A 19229-nucleotide genomic window follows, 5' to 3' on the forward strand; every position below is an offset into this window, starting at 1 on the left:
ATCATCACAAGGGATCTGTCAATGATAAAAAAGAAATGAACAACTGATACATGGTAGAGTTTTCATAGGCAGAAACAGAAAGTGGAAGATAACCAGGTCGGGAGAGCTCAGAGTAACCCCCAAGTTCTCACCATAGCGCCCGTGTGCCCATTGTGCGCCCCTGGCACAGAGTAACTGAATGTGGACATGTATGGAGTGTAGCCAGCGCACAGACACACCTCTCAGACCCCATCAATTTTAACTTTTCGCATTACAACCTTGCCAGACGCCCTCAGAGGTGCTTTATATCTTGTTTTATTTGGAAGAATCTTACCTAGTGACAGAATTATTGCCATTTGGCTGACAGATGTTTTATTTATTTTTTTTAAAATGTAAGTTGAATTGATTCACCACAGCAGAAGAAAATAAAAAAAAACTCCATTTTTTAATGGAATGCCACTTTTATTGGGATCATTTAAGTAACTTAGCTCTGGGAGACAAGAAAGTGCTACTGTAAGGTAAGCACAAAATAACATACCAAGACCCAATGTCTTTATAATCCAGAGTGGCTCCGCCTGAATTCAGCTATAGGTGGCTTATCTGTGCTTGTCTTGTTTTGCTGCTTGCTTCAAGAAACATTTCTTTAAAATATTAAAGATGCGATCTGTATGTACAGTTTCATAGATGGACAAAGAGTCCCATGAGGGCCTGAAAGTTATCATTCAGCTGGTCAAAAATGTATCCAATAAGGTCCCAGGCTCACTGTCTCACAGAGTTATAACTTCCACCCTCTCCCCCACTCCAGTGCCAGGCTACGTCAGCAGTCTACTGGGTTCACACATGTGAGTGGATGGGCAGTGACCCTAACCCTAACCCTAACCCATAGCAGGTCACATTTTAAGGTGTCAACCAATCCCTGCTGCAAGAGCATCATGTTAAGTATGGTGAGAGGCATGTCCAACCTTTTGACATTGTGACATGATTTTGTCATCTACAAAGTTCATGCTTGAGAACCAGGCAATCAAGTTAACATATACATATGTGTGTGTGAGTGTGTGTGTGTGTGTGTGTATGTGTATTTCATGTGCACTTTTGTGTGCACACACAGCGTTTTGAGTCAGTTTATAAGGTTGTGTTGGGCTTCATTCATAGCTATCCTTGGCCCCCATGCCAATCGTTGCCAATATCCATCATCCATTCTTAACTAAGCAGAGAAATGTCTGCTATTCAGAGTCAGATAACCCCAGGATTACAAAGCCACAAAGTTCATGGTGCTGCTAAGTCAGAGGGAAATTATTCCAGAAAGACTCCACTAGCTGAAACTTAATTCGTTTATTTTATATTTTCTCCCTGTGAGATTTTCAGGTGTAAATTTCTCCCAGATTCTAGGATCCTGCTCCAGATCTCATATTGATGCACTCAGAATACCCGCAGGCCACTTCTTATGGATGTGTGGAAAGAAAAAAGAGGGAGAGAGGGAGAGGGGACAGGAAGCAAGAAATGGAGGTGAGACGGGCAGATCAAAAACAGCAGCTGGTCCTTGAATCGAACAGTGTCCTCTGCTGTGATCCTGGTTTATGTCCCCTTGGCTGAGAGGAAAGAACACTTGGGCATGCTGAGTGGGACTCTCCATTTCCTCACAGGCCTCTATTCAGCCTTTCCCAATTTACTAAGATCTGCCAAAGCTGCAGATGTTCTCTTGATGACAGGAACCAGGTGCCCAAGATTCGGCAAGATTGGTTGAATAACATGAACTCAGAACAATAATACATTTGTGAGTTACTTTTCATATTGATGTGTGTATGAACTGCTTTCCCCGCTGTTGTGACAGACGTCACTTGAGGAAGGACAGAGTTATTCTGGCTCACAGTTTGAGGGGATCCCTTCCATTGTGGACAGAAAGGAGTAACCTCATTGTCAGGTGGCGGAGAGTTGAATAGCGGCCATCAGCTCAAATTCTCTTTTTCTTCGGCCTCCAGCCAAAGTTCAGCTGCTACCTATATCCCTTGTGGTTGGTTACCTCCTGAATTTCCTTTCATAGACACGTGCAAAGATGTTTTTCCATGGTGATTTTAAATCCAGTCAGGTTGACAATTGAGATTAATTATCACTGTATGTTACAATAATATTTTATGTTTCATGGGCAGACAAAACTCAGAAAGGTTTGCACTCTGGGCTCCTGGACAAGTGTGTCTGATGGGGAATAATTAAGACCCGTCATCCTTAGCTATAGCAAAATCCTTACTTACTTTTTCTATGTATGTATGAGATGTGATTGTTATACCAAACCAACACATTCATAATTAGATTTTAGTCAACAGCAAAATCATGTATAAGTGAGTTACCAAGAAACACTAGTAACCCTAAAACATTACTTTAATCAATGTGTGAGCTCTCTGGTTTGGGGGCCCATTGGTCTGAATCTATAAAAGTTGACCTCCCCCTTGGTCCTGTGAAGGTTCTATGCCCCAGTATAGGGGAATGCCAGGACCAGGAATGGGAGTGGGTGGGTTGGGGAGCAGGAGGAGGGGATAGGGGATTTTCGGAGGGAAAACGAGAAAGGGGATAACATTTGAAATGTAAATAAATAAAATATCTAATAAAAAATAAAAAAATAAGTTGACCTCCATGCTTGTCTCCCAGATAAAGCTAAGTTGACTCCTCTTACCGCTCCTCCTAATGATAGTTTGTCTTGCTCTTCACAGTGCTCCTATATTCCTAAGTGTGGAAACAACTTTGAGGAGTCCATGTCTCTTGTGAGTGTCGTCATGGAAAACTTCAGGAGACACCAACACTTCCCCTGCTATTCTGACCCAGAAGGAAACCAGAAGAGTGTCATCCTGACCAAACTCTACAGCTCCAATGTGCTGTTCCACTCTCTCTTCTGGCCAACTTGTATGATGGCTGGGGGTGTGGCAATCGTTGCTATGGTGAAACTAACTCAGTACCTCTCCCTGCTATGCGAGAGGATCCAACGGATCAACAGATAAAAGAAAAAAAACCATCACGGATAAGATATTTTTCTTTAAAGCTCAAATACTGTTTTATTTCTTTCTTCACCAAAGAACCTTAAGTTTGTAATGTGCAGTCTGTTATGGGTTCCTTAATATATTATTCTATGTAGAGCAATAACGCAAACGCTGTCCTATATGCAAACATGATGTCTTTCTTGTTCAGGAGAATTAACTGTTCCTCATTGGTCGGTTGTTTCATTATATTGTTTTGATGCTGGAACCAGTCTGTCCTCTTTCCATCAGAATAGGGCTCAGCCACTCATTGCTAAGTATTGTGGGGACATGGGGACATGGGGACATGGGGACACTATCCCCAAGACCAGGTCTCTGTTCTGAGTTTCCAGACTTCATGAAGACAAGATTTTTCTTTATTTGTTGTTTACTGAAGCTACAGCCAAAAACGCATTTTTTTTCCCCCTTATTCTATATTGGGCCCTGTAGCAAGTGAAGGAGTTGTTTCCTGACTAAAGGGTATTAAACTTTTTTACCATAGCACTGTAAGGAAGGGAGGAAACCTAGCCAGCAACTTTTCTTTCATCACTTTTCATTCACAACTTCAGATTTTTAAAAATAATTATCAACTCTATAATGTCTTCCGAACAGAGTCCTTTTTCCATCTATGACCCTGCTACTGTGTGGGAGACATCGCTGGTGAGATCACTCCCAGTAAACTGACTGGGTGCTGGTAGGCATGTCATTGCAATTTTGGAAAGTCTATGTTACAAAGATATTTATGTGAAATCTTAATTCCATTTCCACTGGACTGTTAGAATCAAATATTGATATACTAAGGACTGGTGAATTGGTTGCAATGGGTGAGTCTGTCAGGGCCAGCTATCATGCCGGAATATTACTCTTTGGGAATTTATGTTTCAGTAAACGAATGTATGTATGGTCTCTCCTTCTTGAAAAAAAAAAAAAAAAAGCTGTTGCCTGTTGGGGTTTTAAATCTACGTGTGCAGAGTCTTTGTCTCCTCTACATATTTTATTTTTCTACTCACTGTTCCCTTTTGGTTGTTATATTTTATATGCAGAATAGACCTTTTTCCTAACACATGTTTGAAATGAATAACAGGTTTGAGGGAAGCCTTTCTTCACATTGATGTTTACTCATTCTATTTGGTGGGGGGGGGGGATAAGGGGGTTGGTTTTAAATAAAGACATTCCGTCTTTTATTTAATATCGATATCAAAGGGAGAAGACAAACATCTATCTTTCTCATCTATATTTAAGTACCCTTTTGTAACATAGTATCGATGTTTTTTAGGTAATTGCAAAATTTTACAAATCATTTGTGGAATGAACGGTGAAACCTATCTGAGGAAGCAGAATATTGTAATTCATAGTCTGACTTTTCATAAGCAAATAAATCCCTAGGGTGTAATCAGGACTTCAAATGTGTAATTAAATTTTTTAAACCCATTTGATGGCAAGATTTTAATACTTCTTGCATTCAGATAAACTCGTGACTATCCAAACAATTATAATTTGTTTTCAAAGGTATTTTAAGAGACTGTAAAGAAAATCCCTTTTTCTGACACTTAAACAATACATGTTATATTGTAAACATTTGGAAAACACCACAGAAAATTATTTATTTTTATTCCATCTTTAAAATGTATTTGTCAAGATAGGAGAGAATCCTTTTCGACTATAGGGCTGAAATTTGCAATCTTAAATGTTCCCTGGGATTCCCATCAACTGACCCAAGGATGAAGCATACATGATGACATTATGACATATTTTATTTTTAACTTCTTTAAGATTTTTCATTAAAAGTTCCAAGCTAAGACCTGGTGCCAGCTATATGTGAGGACTAGCTTCCCATTCCTGATGCCCTAGGTTCAATCTGCAATCGTCAAAGAAAGAAAAAAAATCTGTATTAGTTAGGGTTATATTGCTGTGAGCATACACCATGAGCAAGGCAACTCTTATAAGGACAACATTTAATTGGGGCTGGCTTACAAGTTCAGCAGTTCAGTCCAATATCATCAAGGTGGGAGCATGGCAGTATCCAGGCAGGCATGGTACAGGAGAAGCTGAGGTTTCTACATCTTGTTCAGAATACAAACAGAAGAAGACTGGATTCCAGGCATTGAGGATGAGGGTATTAAAACCCATGTCCACACCTACTCTAACAAAGTCACACCTACTCCAACAAGGCCACACCTCCAAATACTGCCACTCCCTGAGCCAAGTATATACAAACCATCACAACATCCCAACTGATGAAATATATAAGAATGTAGAAAAACAACATCAAAGGATCCTAACTAGATCCCTCTTGCAGGTCAAAATAGCAAAAACACCTTTAGACTAATTTAGATGTGAACACAAATGTCTGTCATCACTGAGAAAGATACCAAACTATTGACATGTTAAATGCCTTGCACCCATTAACTAATTTGCTACTCACCGCATCTCTATTGGCGGACCATCATTACCTCAGCCTACAGATGTTAAATCACTTCCCTCCAAATTATAGTGATCGTGGAAAGCAATGAAAAGGTTCATCATGTAGTTTTTCCATTATAGGAGCCATTATCATAGCTTTGACATCTTTTAAGTTAACCCTGAGGAATTCTGGGAGTCAGAAAGTTTCACAGAAATGCCAAAGAAAGAGAGACAAATGTGAAGACATTGATCAGGAAATGATGAGGAGGTGACTAAGAAAGGCAGGTATCCTCCTGGTGATAAATTTAGGTGTTAGACCACCAGACAGACACAAGGTCTTTTGTGACATTAGCATTTTAAGGGCCAGTGGGTTGGCTCAGCAGGTAAAGCCACTTGCCAGCAAGTTTGATGACCTGAGTTCAACACCTGCGACCCACAAGCTAGAAGGAGAGAAGTGTACTTCACAAATTGTTCTCTGAACTATACACATGAGCATTGTAGCAAGCACACACGCATGCGCGCGCGCGCGCGCNCACACACACACACACATACACACGCATGCACACACGCATGCGCATGCACACACACATTTGTACACATCCTAAATAAAAATATAATAAGACTAGAATTCTATGTTATGTGTATAAAAGGAAGGTCAACCCTGACCTTCAGGGGACAGTCTGGTGCTCAAATAGAATCTATGTGTATAATCTATGTTTAAAAAAAAAAAAAAAAAAGAGCAGCCTCCTTGTAATATTCACAATAAACCACTTATCTCTTTAGCACCCAGAACCTTATTTACATTGGCAACAGCAGACCACAGTCTCTACATTATTCAACAAGAATGATTTCCCCAAATGTTACAGATGTCTATGTGTCCAAATCACTTTCATTATCCAATTGGCACATCCATCTAAAACTTTATTGATTTCAGATTGCCTGAGTTGCAATTGTATTAAAACCCAGAAATGATAAATGTATCAATGACTGCTTGCAAATAGCTATAATAAAAAGATATGGTTCTGTGGAAAGCCACCAGCAAAGTACCCTGCTGATGCTAATGTGTGGGCCTCATAAATAGCTCTTAGGCAGGCTGGGCAACAGCTACAGTTTCAGTATGTTACCCTTCTCCCATTCCTGCAAATGACCAAAGAATACTTACATGTGACATTTATAAAACAAACAGTACTTCCTCAGTGTTGTGATATAAACATCTCGCTGCATTCCTGTGGGTAAAACATGTTGACTGTAATTGTTATGTTGACATTAACAGAGAGAAAAGTGAGATGAGTGATTGAATGAAGTGGGTTCAGACAATAACTTTAAACACAAATCTAGTTACCCTGCTCACTTCCCCTCAAAGACACCGAAATAAACGATGTTCAAGAAGGTTAGCAAGTCTCACTGGCCAGTAAGAAGGAAAGCATGGTTAAAAGTTGAATGCTGTTCCTTTTCCTAAACTCTGGGGGGTGAGATGGGGAGCAGGTAAGGTTTTAGTATTTTGCCTACATGTGTTTGCGTCCACCTTATGTGTACCTGGCACTCTCATGGGTCAGAGGAAGGAGTCAAATCACCTGAGACTGGATTGCAGATGGTCGTGAGATGCTGTGTGGATGCTGGGAATTTATCTGGGTCTTCTAGAAGATCAGCCAGTGCTGTGAACTGTTGTGCAGTCCCTCCAGCCCCCCACTTCTTTCCCCCTTTCCCCTTGTATGGGAATTTGGCTAGAACAGCTCACTATCCTTCCGCAATCTTCCCAACACATATGCCACATGAACTTTGACTTGAAGGGCCCTCCTTGCTTCAGGCAGGATGGAGCAGGCAGTCCTACATGAATCTGCTCCATCTCTTCTGTATCTGCAGAAACTGTAAGGAGTAAAAAAACAAAGTGTCTACCACTGCCCCCTTCCTTCTTAACCAGTCTGTAATCTACTAGAAGAGTTGAAATAAAAACATGAAAAACAAAAACCTAAGAATAACATAGTGAGTGTTAAGTCTACAAAGTCAGTATGATGCCACCTACAAAACAGCATAAGATATAGAGATATAGATCATATGGATATAGGTATTCTAATATGGTATACAGCATGCAGTATGTGCTTGCTAAGTACCAATTATAAATATTCATAGTAAAATATAGAACTAAGAATAGTAGTTCTGATATAACCACTACAAAATAAATAATTCCTTGGAGCTGAATAGCTCTTAAATTAATGATTCCAGGACTGAACAGATGGTTCAACAGCTATAAATACTTGCTGTTCTTGGTTCAGGTTCAGTTCCCAGCACCTACATCATGGCTCACAACAGCCTGTGACCCCCAACTCTAGAGGACCTAGTGCTCTCTCTGGTCTCTCTGGACACCAAGATACACACACACACACACACACACGCACGCACGCACACACTCGAAGCTAAACAACCATATACATAAAAATCAAAATAAATTAATCTTTAAAGCAAAGTCATTTGTGGGAACAGGATTGAGGATGGGACAGGGGGTGACAGACAATGAGCCATGTGACAAATCTCTGGAAATCAGATCCTGAGACCAGCATCATGTTGCAGATCTAAGTATATTGCCCAGCACATAAGCTTATATACAGTGTTTGAGTCAATCCTAAGACCCTAAATCTTCAACCAATCATATCTCGACACAACATCACCATGCCCCAGTGAAAACCCTGCCTGACAAGGTTACTCAGAATAAGGATGAGGGTATGGCAGGGGAAGGAGGAGGGCAGGGGAGGGGGATTCAGGGAAGAGGGGAGGATTGGGGGGGAGGAGGGAGAGGGAGGAGTGGGGCCGGGGGGGGGGAGCATTGCTATCTGTTAGGACTTCTGTGAAGACAGGGCTTCCTTTTCGCTGTCTCACCTGTCTCAGGAGCCATCTTGGATCTAATGCTATGTATGGCAGATCAGGACTCTTCAGAGAGTTGCAGGAGCCTGTGACACATCACTCTCCATCCCACTTTTTCCTTTCCAAGACTGACTTCCACATCTCCCACATCATTTTTACCGAAACTCCTGCTAATCAACGACTCCCTTCTTAGCATCCTCAATGACAGTAATCTGATGACAAGGAAGGTGGGTTGGTTTCTACAATGAGATACCTGACACAGGGGACTGTTGCAAAAAGGTTTACAGCATGCATAGCTTTTTGGAGGTTCCAGGTTGGAGGACTCTCTGCTTTGGGTCACTAATGAGAACACTGGGTGACAGTGTCAGGACTACACATGTGAGTGAATGGACACATCTGACCCATGAATCAGAGGCAGAGAATAAGATTTGGTCCCACAGTCCTTGATGACCTGAGGACTGTCCATTAGACTCCACAGCACTTCCCAGGGCTTCTCCTCTAGATGGACCTTTTGGGGCCATCCATCTAAACAATGGCAGTTACCATCTGAAATACAGCTATTTGTAGGGAAGGTAACCACTTAACGATAGAAATTTGCCTTCTCGGAACACACACCGAAATGTACAAAATAGACCAAGCCATCCCATCACTGACTTACTTTTCTAGCAAGATTTTTTTTTGACGTAATTCCTTATTGAATCATTGGGAATTTCACACCATGCACCCCAATCTCATTTATCTCCCAGTCCTTCTATATCTGCTCTCCACCCTTATAGCTTCACACACCCTTACCCCACAAAAGTAAATTAAACAAAAAACAAAAAACAACAACAAAAATAAAAACAGAGACCATCTCATCAACCCCTCTAGGCAACAATCTGCTCCTCTGTCATCTGCAGCCTTCTGTGCATGGACCACTCTGCTCCTCCATCTTTCCTCCATCTCCATCACATATGCATTTGTTGTAGTGGCACTGGACATCAAGGTGTGTTGTGCAGTATACCCTGTTGTCCAAACAGCACTATTTGTGAATATTCATTACAATGAGTCAAGGCCTCTGTTCAAGGCCTCTGACTTCTGCTACAATATCAATACTTGACCCTCATAGAGACTTTCAGCTGCCCTGCCCCGAGTCATAGGGCGCCATACTATCTGCACCATAGGAATCCTGTGACTATGGATCTGTAGACCTGGTTTCTTCATGCACTTCAGCCCCTCATAGATGGGAAAGATGTTGGGGTGGGCCAACTCAAACCCATGACTAAGATAAAAAACTCAGGTGACAGTAGATGCAGGCGAGGATGTGGAGAAAGAGAAACACTCTTCCATTGTTGGTGGGATTGCAAGCTGGTACAACCACTCTGGAAATCAGTCTGGCAGTTCCTCAGAAAATTGGACATAGTACTACCTGAGGACCCAGCAATACCACTCCTGGGCAAAAGATTTTCCAACATATAACAAGGACACGTACTCCACTATGTTCATAACAGCCTTATTTATAATAGCCAGAAGCTGGAAAGAACCCAGATGTCTTTCAACAGAGAAATGGATACAGAAGATGTGGTCCATTTACACAATGGAGTAGTACTCAGCTATTAAAAACAATGAGTTCATGAAATTGGCAGGCAAAGGGATGCAACTAGAAAATATCATTATGGGCTGGTGAGATGGCTCAGTGGTTAAGAGCACCCGACTGCTCTTCCAAAGGTCCTGAGTTCAAATCCCAGCAACCACATGGTGGCTCATAACCATCTGTAACAAGATCTGACGCCCTCTTCTGGAGTGTCTGAAGACAGCGACAGTGTAATTACATATAATAAATAAATAAAGCTTTAAAATGAAAAAAGAAAGTTCATATATTTAAAAAAAAAAAAAGAAAATATCATCATTAGTGAGGTAACCCAATCACAAAAGAACACACATGGTATTCATTCACTGATAAGTGGATATTAGCTCAAAATCTCGGAATACCCAAGATACAATTCACAGTCCACATGAAGCTCAAGAAGAAGGAAGACCAAAGTGTGGGTGCTTTGGTCCTTCTTAGAAAGGGGAACAAAATACTCACAGGAGGAAATATGGAGACAAAACGTAGAACAGAGACTGAAGGAAAGGCCATCCAGAGACTGCCCTACCTGGGTATCCATCCCATATACAGTCATCAAATCCAGACACTTTTGTGGATGCCAAGAAGTACTTGCTGAAAGGAGCCTAATATAGCTGTCTCCTGAGAGGCTCTGCCAGAGCCTGACAAATACAGAGGCAGATGCTCGAGGCCAACCATTGGACTGAGAACAGGGTCCCCAATGGAGGAGTTAGAGAAAGGACTGAAGGAGCAAAAGGGGCTTGCAATCCTATAGGGAGCAACAATATCAACCAACCAGAGCTCCTAGGGACTAAACAACAAACCAAGGAGTACACAAAGAGGGACCAGTGGCTCCAACCACATATGTAGCAGAGGATGGCCTTGTTGGGCATCAATGGGAGGAGAAGTTCTTGGTCCTGAAAAGGCTCCATGGATGCCCCAGTGTAGGAAAATGTGAGAGCAGGGAGGCAGGAGTAGATGGGTGGGTGGAGGAACACCTTCATAGAAGCAGGGGGAGGGGCATGAGATAGGGGGGTTCCACAGGGGAAACTGGGGAAGGGGATAACATTTGAAACGTAAATAAAGAAAATATCCAATAAGAAAGGGAAATTAACAACAACAACAACAAAAAGAAAACTATTCTTTAACCTAGTTAAATGTGATTCTCCCAAATCCTTAAAAACTGTAATAAGCCTTGTTGCCAGTATGTTTTTGTAACTAAAGGACTACGGAGAAAGCGTCAATGGCCTTTACACAATCCCACCAACTATTAGCAACACCTGAAAGTAGTCTCTCTCCCTCATCCTCCACCTCTACCTCCCCTCCCCCCTCTCTCTCCCTCATCCCCTTCCTTTACCTCTCTGTCTCCCTCTATTATTCCTCTGATGTTTATATTTTTCTCTGGGCTACAATTTTATTCTCTATGGTAGCAACAAGGATGATTTGTACCAACTCTTATTCATATACTCTGCATCTTGATAGTTGCGGAAGTGATCCCCAGCACTAATTTCAGACCTTATGAAACCCTGTCATCTTTGTAGCACCTATCCCCTACTGAGACAATCAGTACAGTGCTGGTGAACACTTATTGTCAGATTGCACAGAGCAGCATTTCAGGGCCACATCTGTAATGACGGAGGCAAGGCATACGGTCGACGCTGCACTAGATGGGAGTAAACTAGTTCTCTAAAGAAAGGCTGGTATGTCGTGTTTAGGGTGTGGCTCAGTTAATAGAGTACATTCCTAGCATGCACAAAGCCTTGAGTTCCATATATTGGGTGTAGTTTATACATCCACAACCCCAGCACTCAGAAGATGAAGGCGGAGGGATCCAGTTGAAGCCCATTCTCAGTCACACAGCAAGTTTGAGGCCAGCCTGGTATGTGTGAGACTATGCCTCAAACTTAGAGAAAACCTAGTTTGTGGTAAAAATCTGGTATGTGGTAAAAAACAGAAGAAAGGATATTGGGCAAGTAAAACCAGCAGCTATCTACTGCAGGCAGGTAGAATAAGCCATGCCAGATTCTTCTTCCAGCATTCCCACTGAAGGAGGAAGTTTCCACACTGAAGACAAAGTGAGTGTTGCCAGGAAAGAAGAGGGGGAAGAAGAGTAGGTGCTCACAATGCTGTCTGCAACGTTTCCATGACTTACTATATTTTCTCATGCAATCCCCAAAGGGAAGGATACATTCTGGTACTCACTAACTAAAGGATACAAAGTTACTGGGTTTTACAGAGGACAGAAAGCTCACTTAGAAAAAGGTAGATAGATGGTCTACTAGTAGCACAATAAGAAGGGGGAGCTGGTTGGAAACAGAAACAAGGTTAAAAGAAGACTGACAAATGTATGTGGGAAGGGGATTGAGAAGTCTTTAAGGTTAGCAATCATTCCTGTGTGCAAGTGTGTGTGTGTGTGTGTGTGTGTGTGTGTGTGTGTGTGTGTGAGAGAGAGAGAGAGAGAGAGAGAGAGAGAGAGAGAGAGAGAGAGAGAGAGAGAGAATGTTAGCAAATATTGCTAAGGAACTGATTTGTTCCTCCTAGAGCTCTTATCCTCTGAACCCTCTGGGACCCTGGAATGACTGTTTGGTGGACGGACAGTAGAGAGTCTCCCCCTGCTGCGTGCTTTCTCTGGAGTAAATTAATGGAAGAAACCCATGAAGAGGTGAGGTAGGTAAGGAGTGTGTGAAGAGATGAGATAAGTAAGGGCTGTGTGAGGGGATGAGGTAGGCAAGGGGGTTAGGAGAAAAGAGACTTCCCCAACCTCCCAGGTTTTTCCCACATCAAAAAAATGTAACAAAGTCACTCATCCTTGGACTATTCAGTGACATTTATTGCCACAATTAAATGAGGAAGCAGCATTGTCTGCTGCATCCTCGCCTACCATCTGCTGCATCATGGTTACACCAGCACCCAAACACCTCCATGACATCCTTGATTCTTGTCTGTGCTAATTCACCAGCCTCCTCCTGTCAGGTCTCAGGTCTCAGCCCTTTCATTTGTGGATTCAAACTTTAGCAATTCCTTTGGGACAGCTGCACTACCAGACCGGGCCCTCAAAGTGAACTACTACAACAGGCCTTCCTTGTGCCACCCTGGAACATGGCAGAAGCCTCGTTCTGCAACCATTAACAGCATGTGTCACTGACCAAGAGCAGCCAGCTGTGACAGCTGACATCCAATAGGACTGGGAAGGTAGTGAGCTCAGAGACCTCAAGGTGAATGTAAATACGGCTCTCCATGTCCAGCACTAGATGAGTGTAGACCTCAGTGTTGATGATGTACTCTGACTAGGAAGTTATAACCACCTACACACTTTCAGCCCCAAATGCAGCCCCAGGTTCTGACAGGAGAAATTCCAAACACCAGAGTGAGCTGCCAAAGAAGGCCTTGGGTATCAGTCTGGGTTTGTGATTCCATGAATGGAGAGCTTTTTCCCTTTGCTGCCTCTAAAGGTGGCAGTCTGTCTGGCTGACTAAATGGCCTTTTGAGCACTAACAACAACCAAGCGAGCCCCATCAGCATTCAAGGCTGTTTAGAAAATCTATCAAGAAGCCACATGTCCAAATCCTCCAACTGAAGACCAATGACTGTCTCTTTTAAGAAGGAAACATTTGATTAATTGATCAGCTGGAAACTGCCAGAATTCACTACTAAACTTAGTTTGGAAAAACTTCACCAAGAACTGAAGCCCTGTAGCTCTTTGGAAAACCAAACAACACCAGCAAGGATCCTCACCTCTGACTACAATGTGAGCCAAGATCCATACACAGCAACCACGGAGTCATTCAGTTAGATGACCCCACCCCTCAATGTGGGGGGAACCAAGAAGCCAAATCTACCATTTGCTGACATCAAGGGAAGCTTCGATCATTTTCACTCAGTGGGGGTCCTAGGCTTTGTTAAGGAGACTTACACAACAAGAAAAGCTAGTGAGACATTTTTGTCACTGTTATTTTTTTTGAGAGAGAGAGAGAGAGAGAGAGAGAGAGAGAGAGAGAGAGAGGTGGAAGGGGTGTCCTTGCTGAAGTATCCCTTCCCCCTAAGATACCAGCCACACAATGGATATACTGTGGAATAGAGTATACTTAGGGAACAGGGAGGGCAGTTGAGGAGGTAGTAGAGACAGAGAAAGGCAGGGGGGGTGGGGGGGGCAGAGGCCAGCCAGGAACACATGGAGAAAGGGGGGAAGGGGAATGGGAGAGAGAAGGAACAGTGAGTAAGAGAGTAAGAGAGTGAGAAGGAGGCGGAAAGCAGCCACTTTTATAGTGAGTCAGGCATACCTTGCTGTTGCCAGGTAACTATGGAGCAGAGCCTAGAAAGAATGCTAACAGACACCAGTGACTGAGACAGTAGCATGAACTTCAAATCCTATCAGCTGTCCCTCATGTCTAGCCATTCCAACCAAGAGTCACCAGATTCTGGGGGTTCTGAAGTCTTCCAGACACTGAGTGTTTGCATTACTGCTTTCTCCACAGCACCTCTGCTCTGCTCTGCTCTGCTCTGCTCTGCTCTGCTCTGCTCTGCTCTGCTCTCTATTCACCTTACTGGCTCATTTATGCTTCAAATCTCATATCCAACCTTATCTACTCCAAAGAAAATACCCCACACCCTCAAGCCCCATCTATGCTTCCACAATCCCGCCGTATCCCTCCAATAGAAAGGCTTTATCAAGCCAGCCTAATTGGCACTGGCCCACAAACCCAGTTTCTCAGGAGCCAGAAGCAGCAGGATCACAAATTCGAGACCTACCTTGGCAATTCTGAGGCCCCTCTCAAAGTGAAAAAATACAGGAGGGCGGGGTAAAACCCAGTGGTCAAGGACTAGCTGAGATGCACAAACTCCTAGGTCATAATCATCAGTACAATAACAAAAAGAAAGAAAGAAAGAAAGAAAGAAAGAAAGAAAGAAAGAAAGAAAGAAAGAAAGAAAGAAAGAAGAAAAGAAAGAAAAGAAAAGAAAAGAAAAGAAAAGAAAAGAAAAGAAAAGAAAAGAAAAGAAAAAAGCAAGAGAGAAATAAACAAAAGAAGAAAGAAAGAAGTTGGGGGTGAACAGGGGGAGGAAGGGAGGGAGGGAGGGAGGGAGGGAAGAAGGAAGGGAAGGAAATAGTGATGGAAGGAGAAAAATGTTTAACAAACTATATCACAGTATTTCTGTGGGAAATTCTTGAAGAGGATCCGTTTTTATAACAGTTGTTTCATTTTGCTTTTGTATTTCCATCCCCTAGGCCAGCACAATTCCAGGTACACACTGAAGGAGGCTCAACAAATATTACTTAAATGAATAAATGAGCAATTGAATTATTGGAGTCAGAGCCTTGTGCCCAGAAGCTCTGCCTACAAGACAGAACCCTTGGTAAGTGCACAAGCACGGATCACTTCTAGACTCCTGGGCTCTGACAGAAAAATAGCAGATGGCCCAGAGCAGACACTGTCTTTCTTGAGCAATAATTTCTCAGCACAGGAACATACTGAGCATCATCTATCACCCAGGAAGCCCAAGAGTCTCGCTTCACATGAACATGAGATGTAGGCGAGGATAAGAGAAAGAATCTCAAACTTGTAGAAAGGAACACTTCAGAAAAGACAAGGTGCTTAAATAAGCCAAGTGCACAGTGACTGCAGTCACTCAGGCCTGCATTTGGCTCTTCATTGCGACACTGGGTAAGATGTAGTTAACTTGTGCATCCATTCCATCCCTGACAAAACTAGCCTAACAATAGCTCTGCCCCTAGACTAAGTGAAATAAGATATAAAAATGCTTAGTAAATTGACATCCACAGAGTTTAATCAGGAAAGGTGAAAACTGCTTACTAATGATTCAGTCATAGGTCAAAGCAATGATTACTTTTAGAACTGGGCATTGAAGCATGGAAGAAGTGCTATTCCCCCAGATCTAATTCCCCAGTCTCATCCTCAATGCTGCAACAGTAAACCCACTGCAGCCTTTCTTTGCTACCCACATCTCCTGAAGTTCCTACAGTCCATCCCTTCCCAACCTTCCTCCCTCCACCAGGTCAATTTATCCAAATCCAAGAACACATCAAAAAAGATAATCTACTATGATCAAGTAGGCTTCATCCCATAGATGCTGGGATGATTCGACATATGAAAATCAATAAATATAATCCACCATGTAATCAGACTAAAAGACAACCACGTTATCATATCATTAGATGCAGAAAAGGCCTTTGGCAAAATACAATAACCCTCCTTGATAAAAGTCTGGGAGAAATTAGTGATATAAGGATTATGCCTAAACATAATAAAGGCAATTTACATCAAGACTATAGTCAACACCAAATTAAATGGAGAGAAACTCAAAGCAGTTCCATGAAAATGGGGAACAAGACAAAATTGTCCACTCTCTCCATATCTATTAAATATAGTACTTGAAGTCTTAGAGCAATAGGACAATTGAAGGATGTATCAAGGGGGATACAGATTCAAGGGGAAGAAGTCAAAGTATTGTTATTTGCAGATGATATTACAGGTCATATAAGTGACCCTAAAATTCACCAGAGAACTCCTACAGCTAATAAACACTTTCAGCAAAGTAGCTGAATACAAGATTAACTCAAAAATATCAGTAGCCCCTTTAAATACAAATAACAAATGGACTGAGACAGAAATCAGGGAAAAATCACCTTTCACAATAGCCTCAAATAATATAAAATTTCTTAAGGTAACTCTAACCAAGCAAGTGAAAGATTTCTATGATAAAAAATCTCAAGTCTTTGAAGAAGATAGAATGATCTATGCTCATAGATCAGTAGTATTAACACAGTAATAAAAGTCCATCTTTCCAAAGCAAGCTATAGATTCAGTGAAATACCTACTAAAACTCTAACCCAATTCTTCACAGACAATCAAAGAATAATTCCTAACTTCATATGGAAAAATTTAAAACCCAGGATAGCTAAAACAATCCTGAACAATAAAAGAACTGCTGGAGTTCTCACCATTCCCTATTTCAAGTTGTACTACAGAGCTATGGTGATAAAAGCCACATGGTGTTGCCATAAAAACAGATACACTGATCAGTGGAATTGAACTGAAGATCCAGACATAAATTCACGCACATATAGACACCTGATTTTTTATTAAGAAGCCAGAAATACACACTGGATAAAAGACTGCATCTTCAACAAGTGGTGCTGGTCAAACTGATGCCTGCATTAAAAGAATGCAATAGATCCATACTCATCACTCTGCACAAAATCCAAGTCCAAAGTTCTCAACATAAAATCAGACAAACTGACCTGGATAGGAGAGAAAGTGGGGAATAGCCTTGAATGCACAGGAGACAGCTTCCTGAACAGGCACTAAGATCAGCAATTAATAAATGGGACTTCACAAAACTAAAAAGCTTCTGTAAGGAAAGAGACACCATCAATCAGACAAGGCACCAGCCTACAGAATGAGGAAATATTTTTACCAACTCCACATCTGATAAGAGATTAATATCCAAAATATAAAAAGAACTCAAGGAACTCAACATCAAAAACCGAAGACCCAATTTAAAAATAGAGTACAGATCTAAACAGAGAATTCCCAATAGAGGAATTTCAAGTGACTGAGAAACACTTAAAGAAATGTTCAATATCCTTATCTATCAGGGAAATGTAAATCAAAACTACTTTGAGATTCCATCTTATACCTGTCAGGTTGGCAAAAATCAATAACACAAGTGACAGTTCATGCTGGTGAGGATATAGAGCAAGGGAAACACTCCTCCATTGCTGGTGGGAGTGCAAACTTGTATAGCCACTATGGAAATCAATATGACAGTTCCTCAGAAAGTTAGAAATCAATCTACCTCAAGATCTGGCTATATCACTGTTGGGCATATACCCAAATGATGTTCCATCCTACCACATAGAAATGTGCTCAGTCATATTCATTGCAACTATATTCATAATACCCAGAAAATAGAAACAACCTAGACATCCCTCAACAGAGTAACAGATAAAGAAATTGTGATACATTTACACAGTGGAGTATTACAAACCTGTTTAAAACAATACCATCACAAAATTTGCAGGCAGATGGATGGAACTAGAAAAATATCGTCTAAAGTGAGGTAACCCAGACCCAGAAAGACAAATACGTTTGTGTTCACTTAAAAGTGGATACCATTAAGTAAATGATAACCAAGATGTTGGAGAACCCCGCTATTAAGGTCACAGCCCGGCCCCCATGAGCAGGTGGCTCTCTGAGCTCAGTTCAAAATGGAGGACTCCCTTTCTCAGTGGGGTTCCCTTTCTCTGCCTAACCTTATCTGGAAAGTGTCCCCCAACACAGGTGCCTGGCCCTGCCTGAAAATTGACCTTGTGCAGAGCTCTCTGCAAGCACTGACTAAGCATACAAGTCCCTCTCTGACTTCCTACCTTCATGATAATTAGGTATTATATTATGACCAATTAGCCCTTTCCACCTATACCCCTAAAAGCCCTTATATATCCTATCCCTGGAACAATAAAATAGATTTATCTCACTACAGCAGAAGTCCTTCCGTCATACACGCAAGCCCTCTGAACCCTGCTGTCACCTCTGTTCTCTGTGTCCTTGCAGGCCAGAGGCTAATTGCTACTGGGGAGAATGGAGACCCACACTAAGCTACAATCCTTGGATTCATAGAAGTCAGGTAAAGAGGAGCAATCAAGGGGGGACGCATGGATTTCCCTAGAAGGGTGAAATAGAATAGGTTTTATGGGCAGACTAAGAGAAGATGGGGAAGGGAACAGGAGGGATCAGGTGTTGGGAGACGAGGTAAAGGGAGAACATGTGGGGAGAGAAGGCTGGAATTAGGGTATTCAGGAGTTGGTATGGAAACCTAGTGCAGAGGAAAGTTCCTGGAATGTGTGAAGTTAGTCCTAATGAGGAGCCCTAGTAATGGAGAAAAGGAGTCTCAACTGGCCATCTCCTGTCACCAGGCAAGGCTTCCTGTGACAGAACTGCGTTGCGTTCAGTTGAGTTCTTGGTCAAGGGAGTTTCACAGAAGTTCCCAAACAACTAGGCTACTGCCAAGACAAAGATTGGTCTCCACAAACTGACAGCCCCATTGCCAAGGAAGGACAGCACCCACACAACTCATTGAACATGGAGAAGGAGAGCTGGCGTCTACATGGAGCCTTCACCTCTACATTCTAGTCTCTTTGATTAAGGAAGGTACTCCATAGGCTACTGGGAGAAAAACTTGGACACCGACCCAGTTACAAAAACTTCCACCTATAACCCGACCTGCCTGCAAAGCATGGTAAGACAATGTTGGCACAGAACTTGTGGAAGCAGCCAACCAAGGTCCAGTATGGTCTTAGGCTCACTCCAAGAGCTCACAGAGTCTTGACCAGCAAGCACATGACCCACATGTGTCTTTCCCTGGTCCTCTGTGTACATATT

General features: G+C 42.1%; 1 protein-coding gene across 1 annotated transcript in view; it reads left to right on the forward strand.

Moving 5' to 3' along the window:
• Window positions 1–4381, forward strand: part of Kcnmb2 (potassium calcium-activated channel subfamily M regulatory beta subunit 2) — a 274949-nt gene extending 270568 nt beyond the window's left edge. Inside the window, exon 6 of the mRNA XM_021196606.2 lies at window positions 2685–4381. Within this exon, the coding sequence (XP_021052265.1) occupies window positions 2685–2969 (285 nt within the window). The 3' untranslated portion in view covers window positions 2970–4381. The remainder of the gene's footprint in view (window positions 1–2684) is intronic.
• The last annotated feature ends 14848 nt before the right edge of the window (window positions 4382–19229 follow it).

Source organism: Mus pahari, chromosome 4 (assembly GCF_900095145.1).
Source record: "Mus pahari chromosome 4, PAHARI_EIJ_v1.1, whole genome shotgun sequence".
NCBI classification, from domain to species: Eukaryota; Metazoa; Chordata; class Mammalia; order Rodentia; family Muridae; genus Mus; species Mus pahari.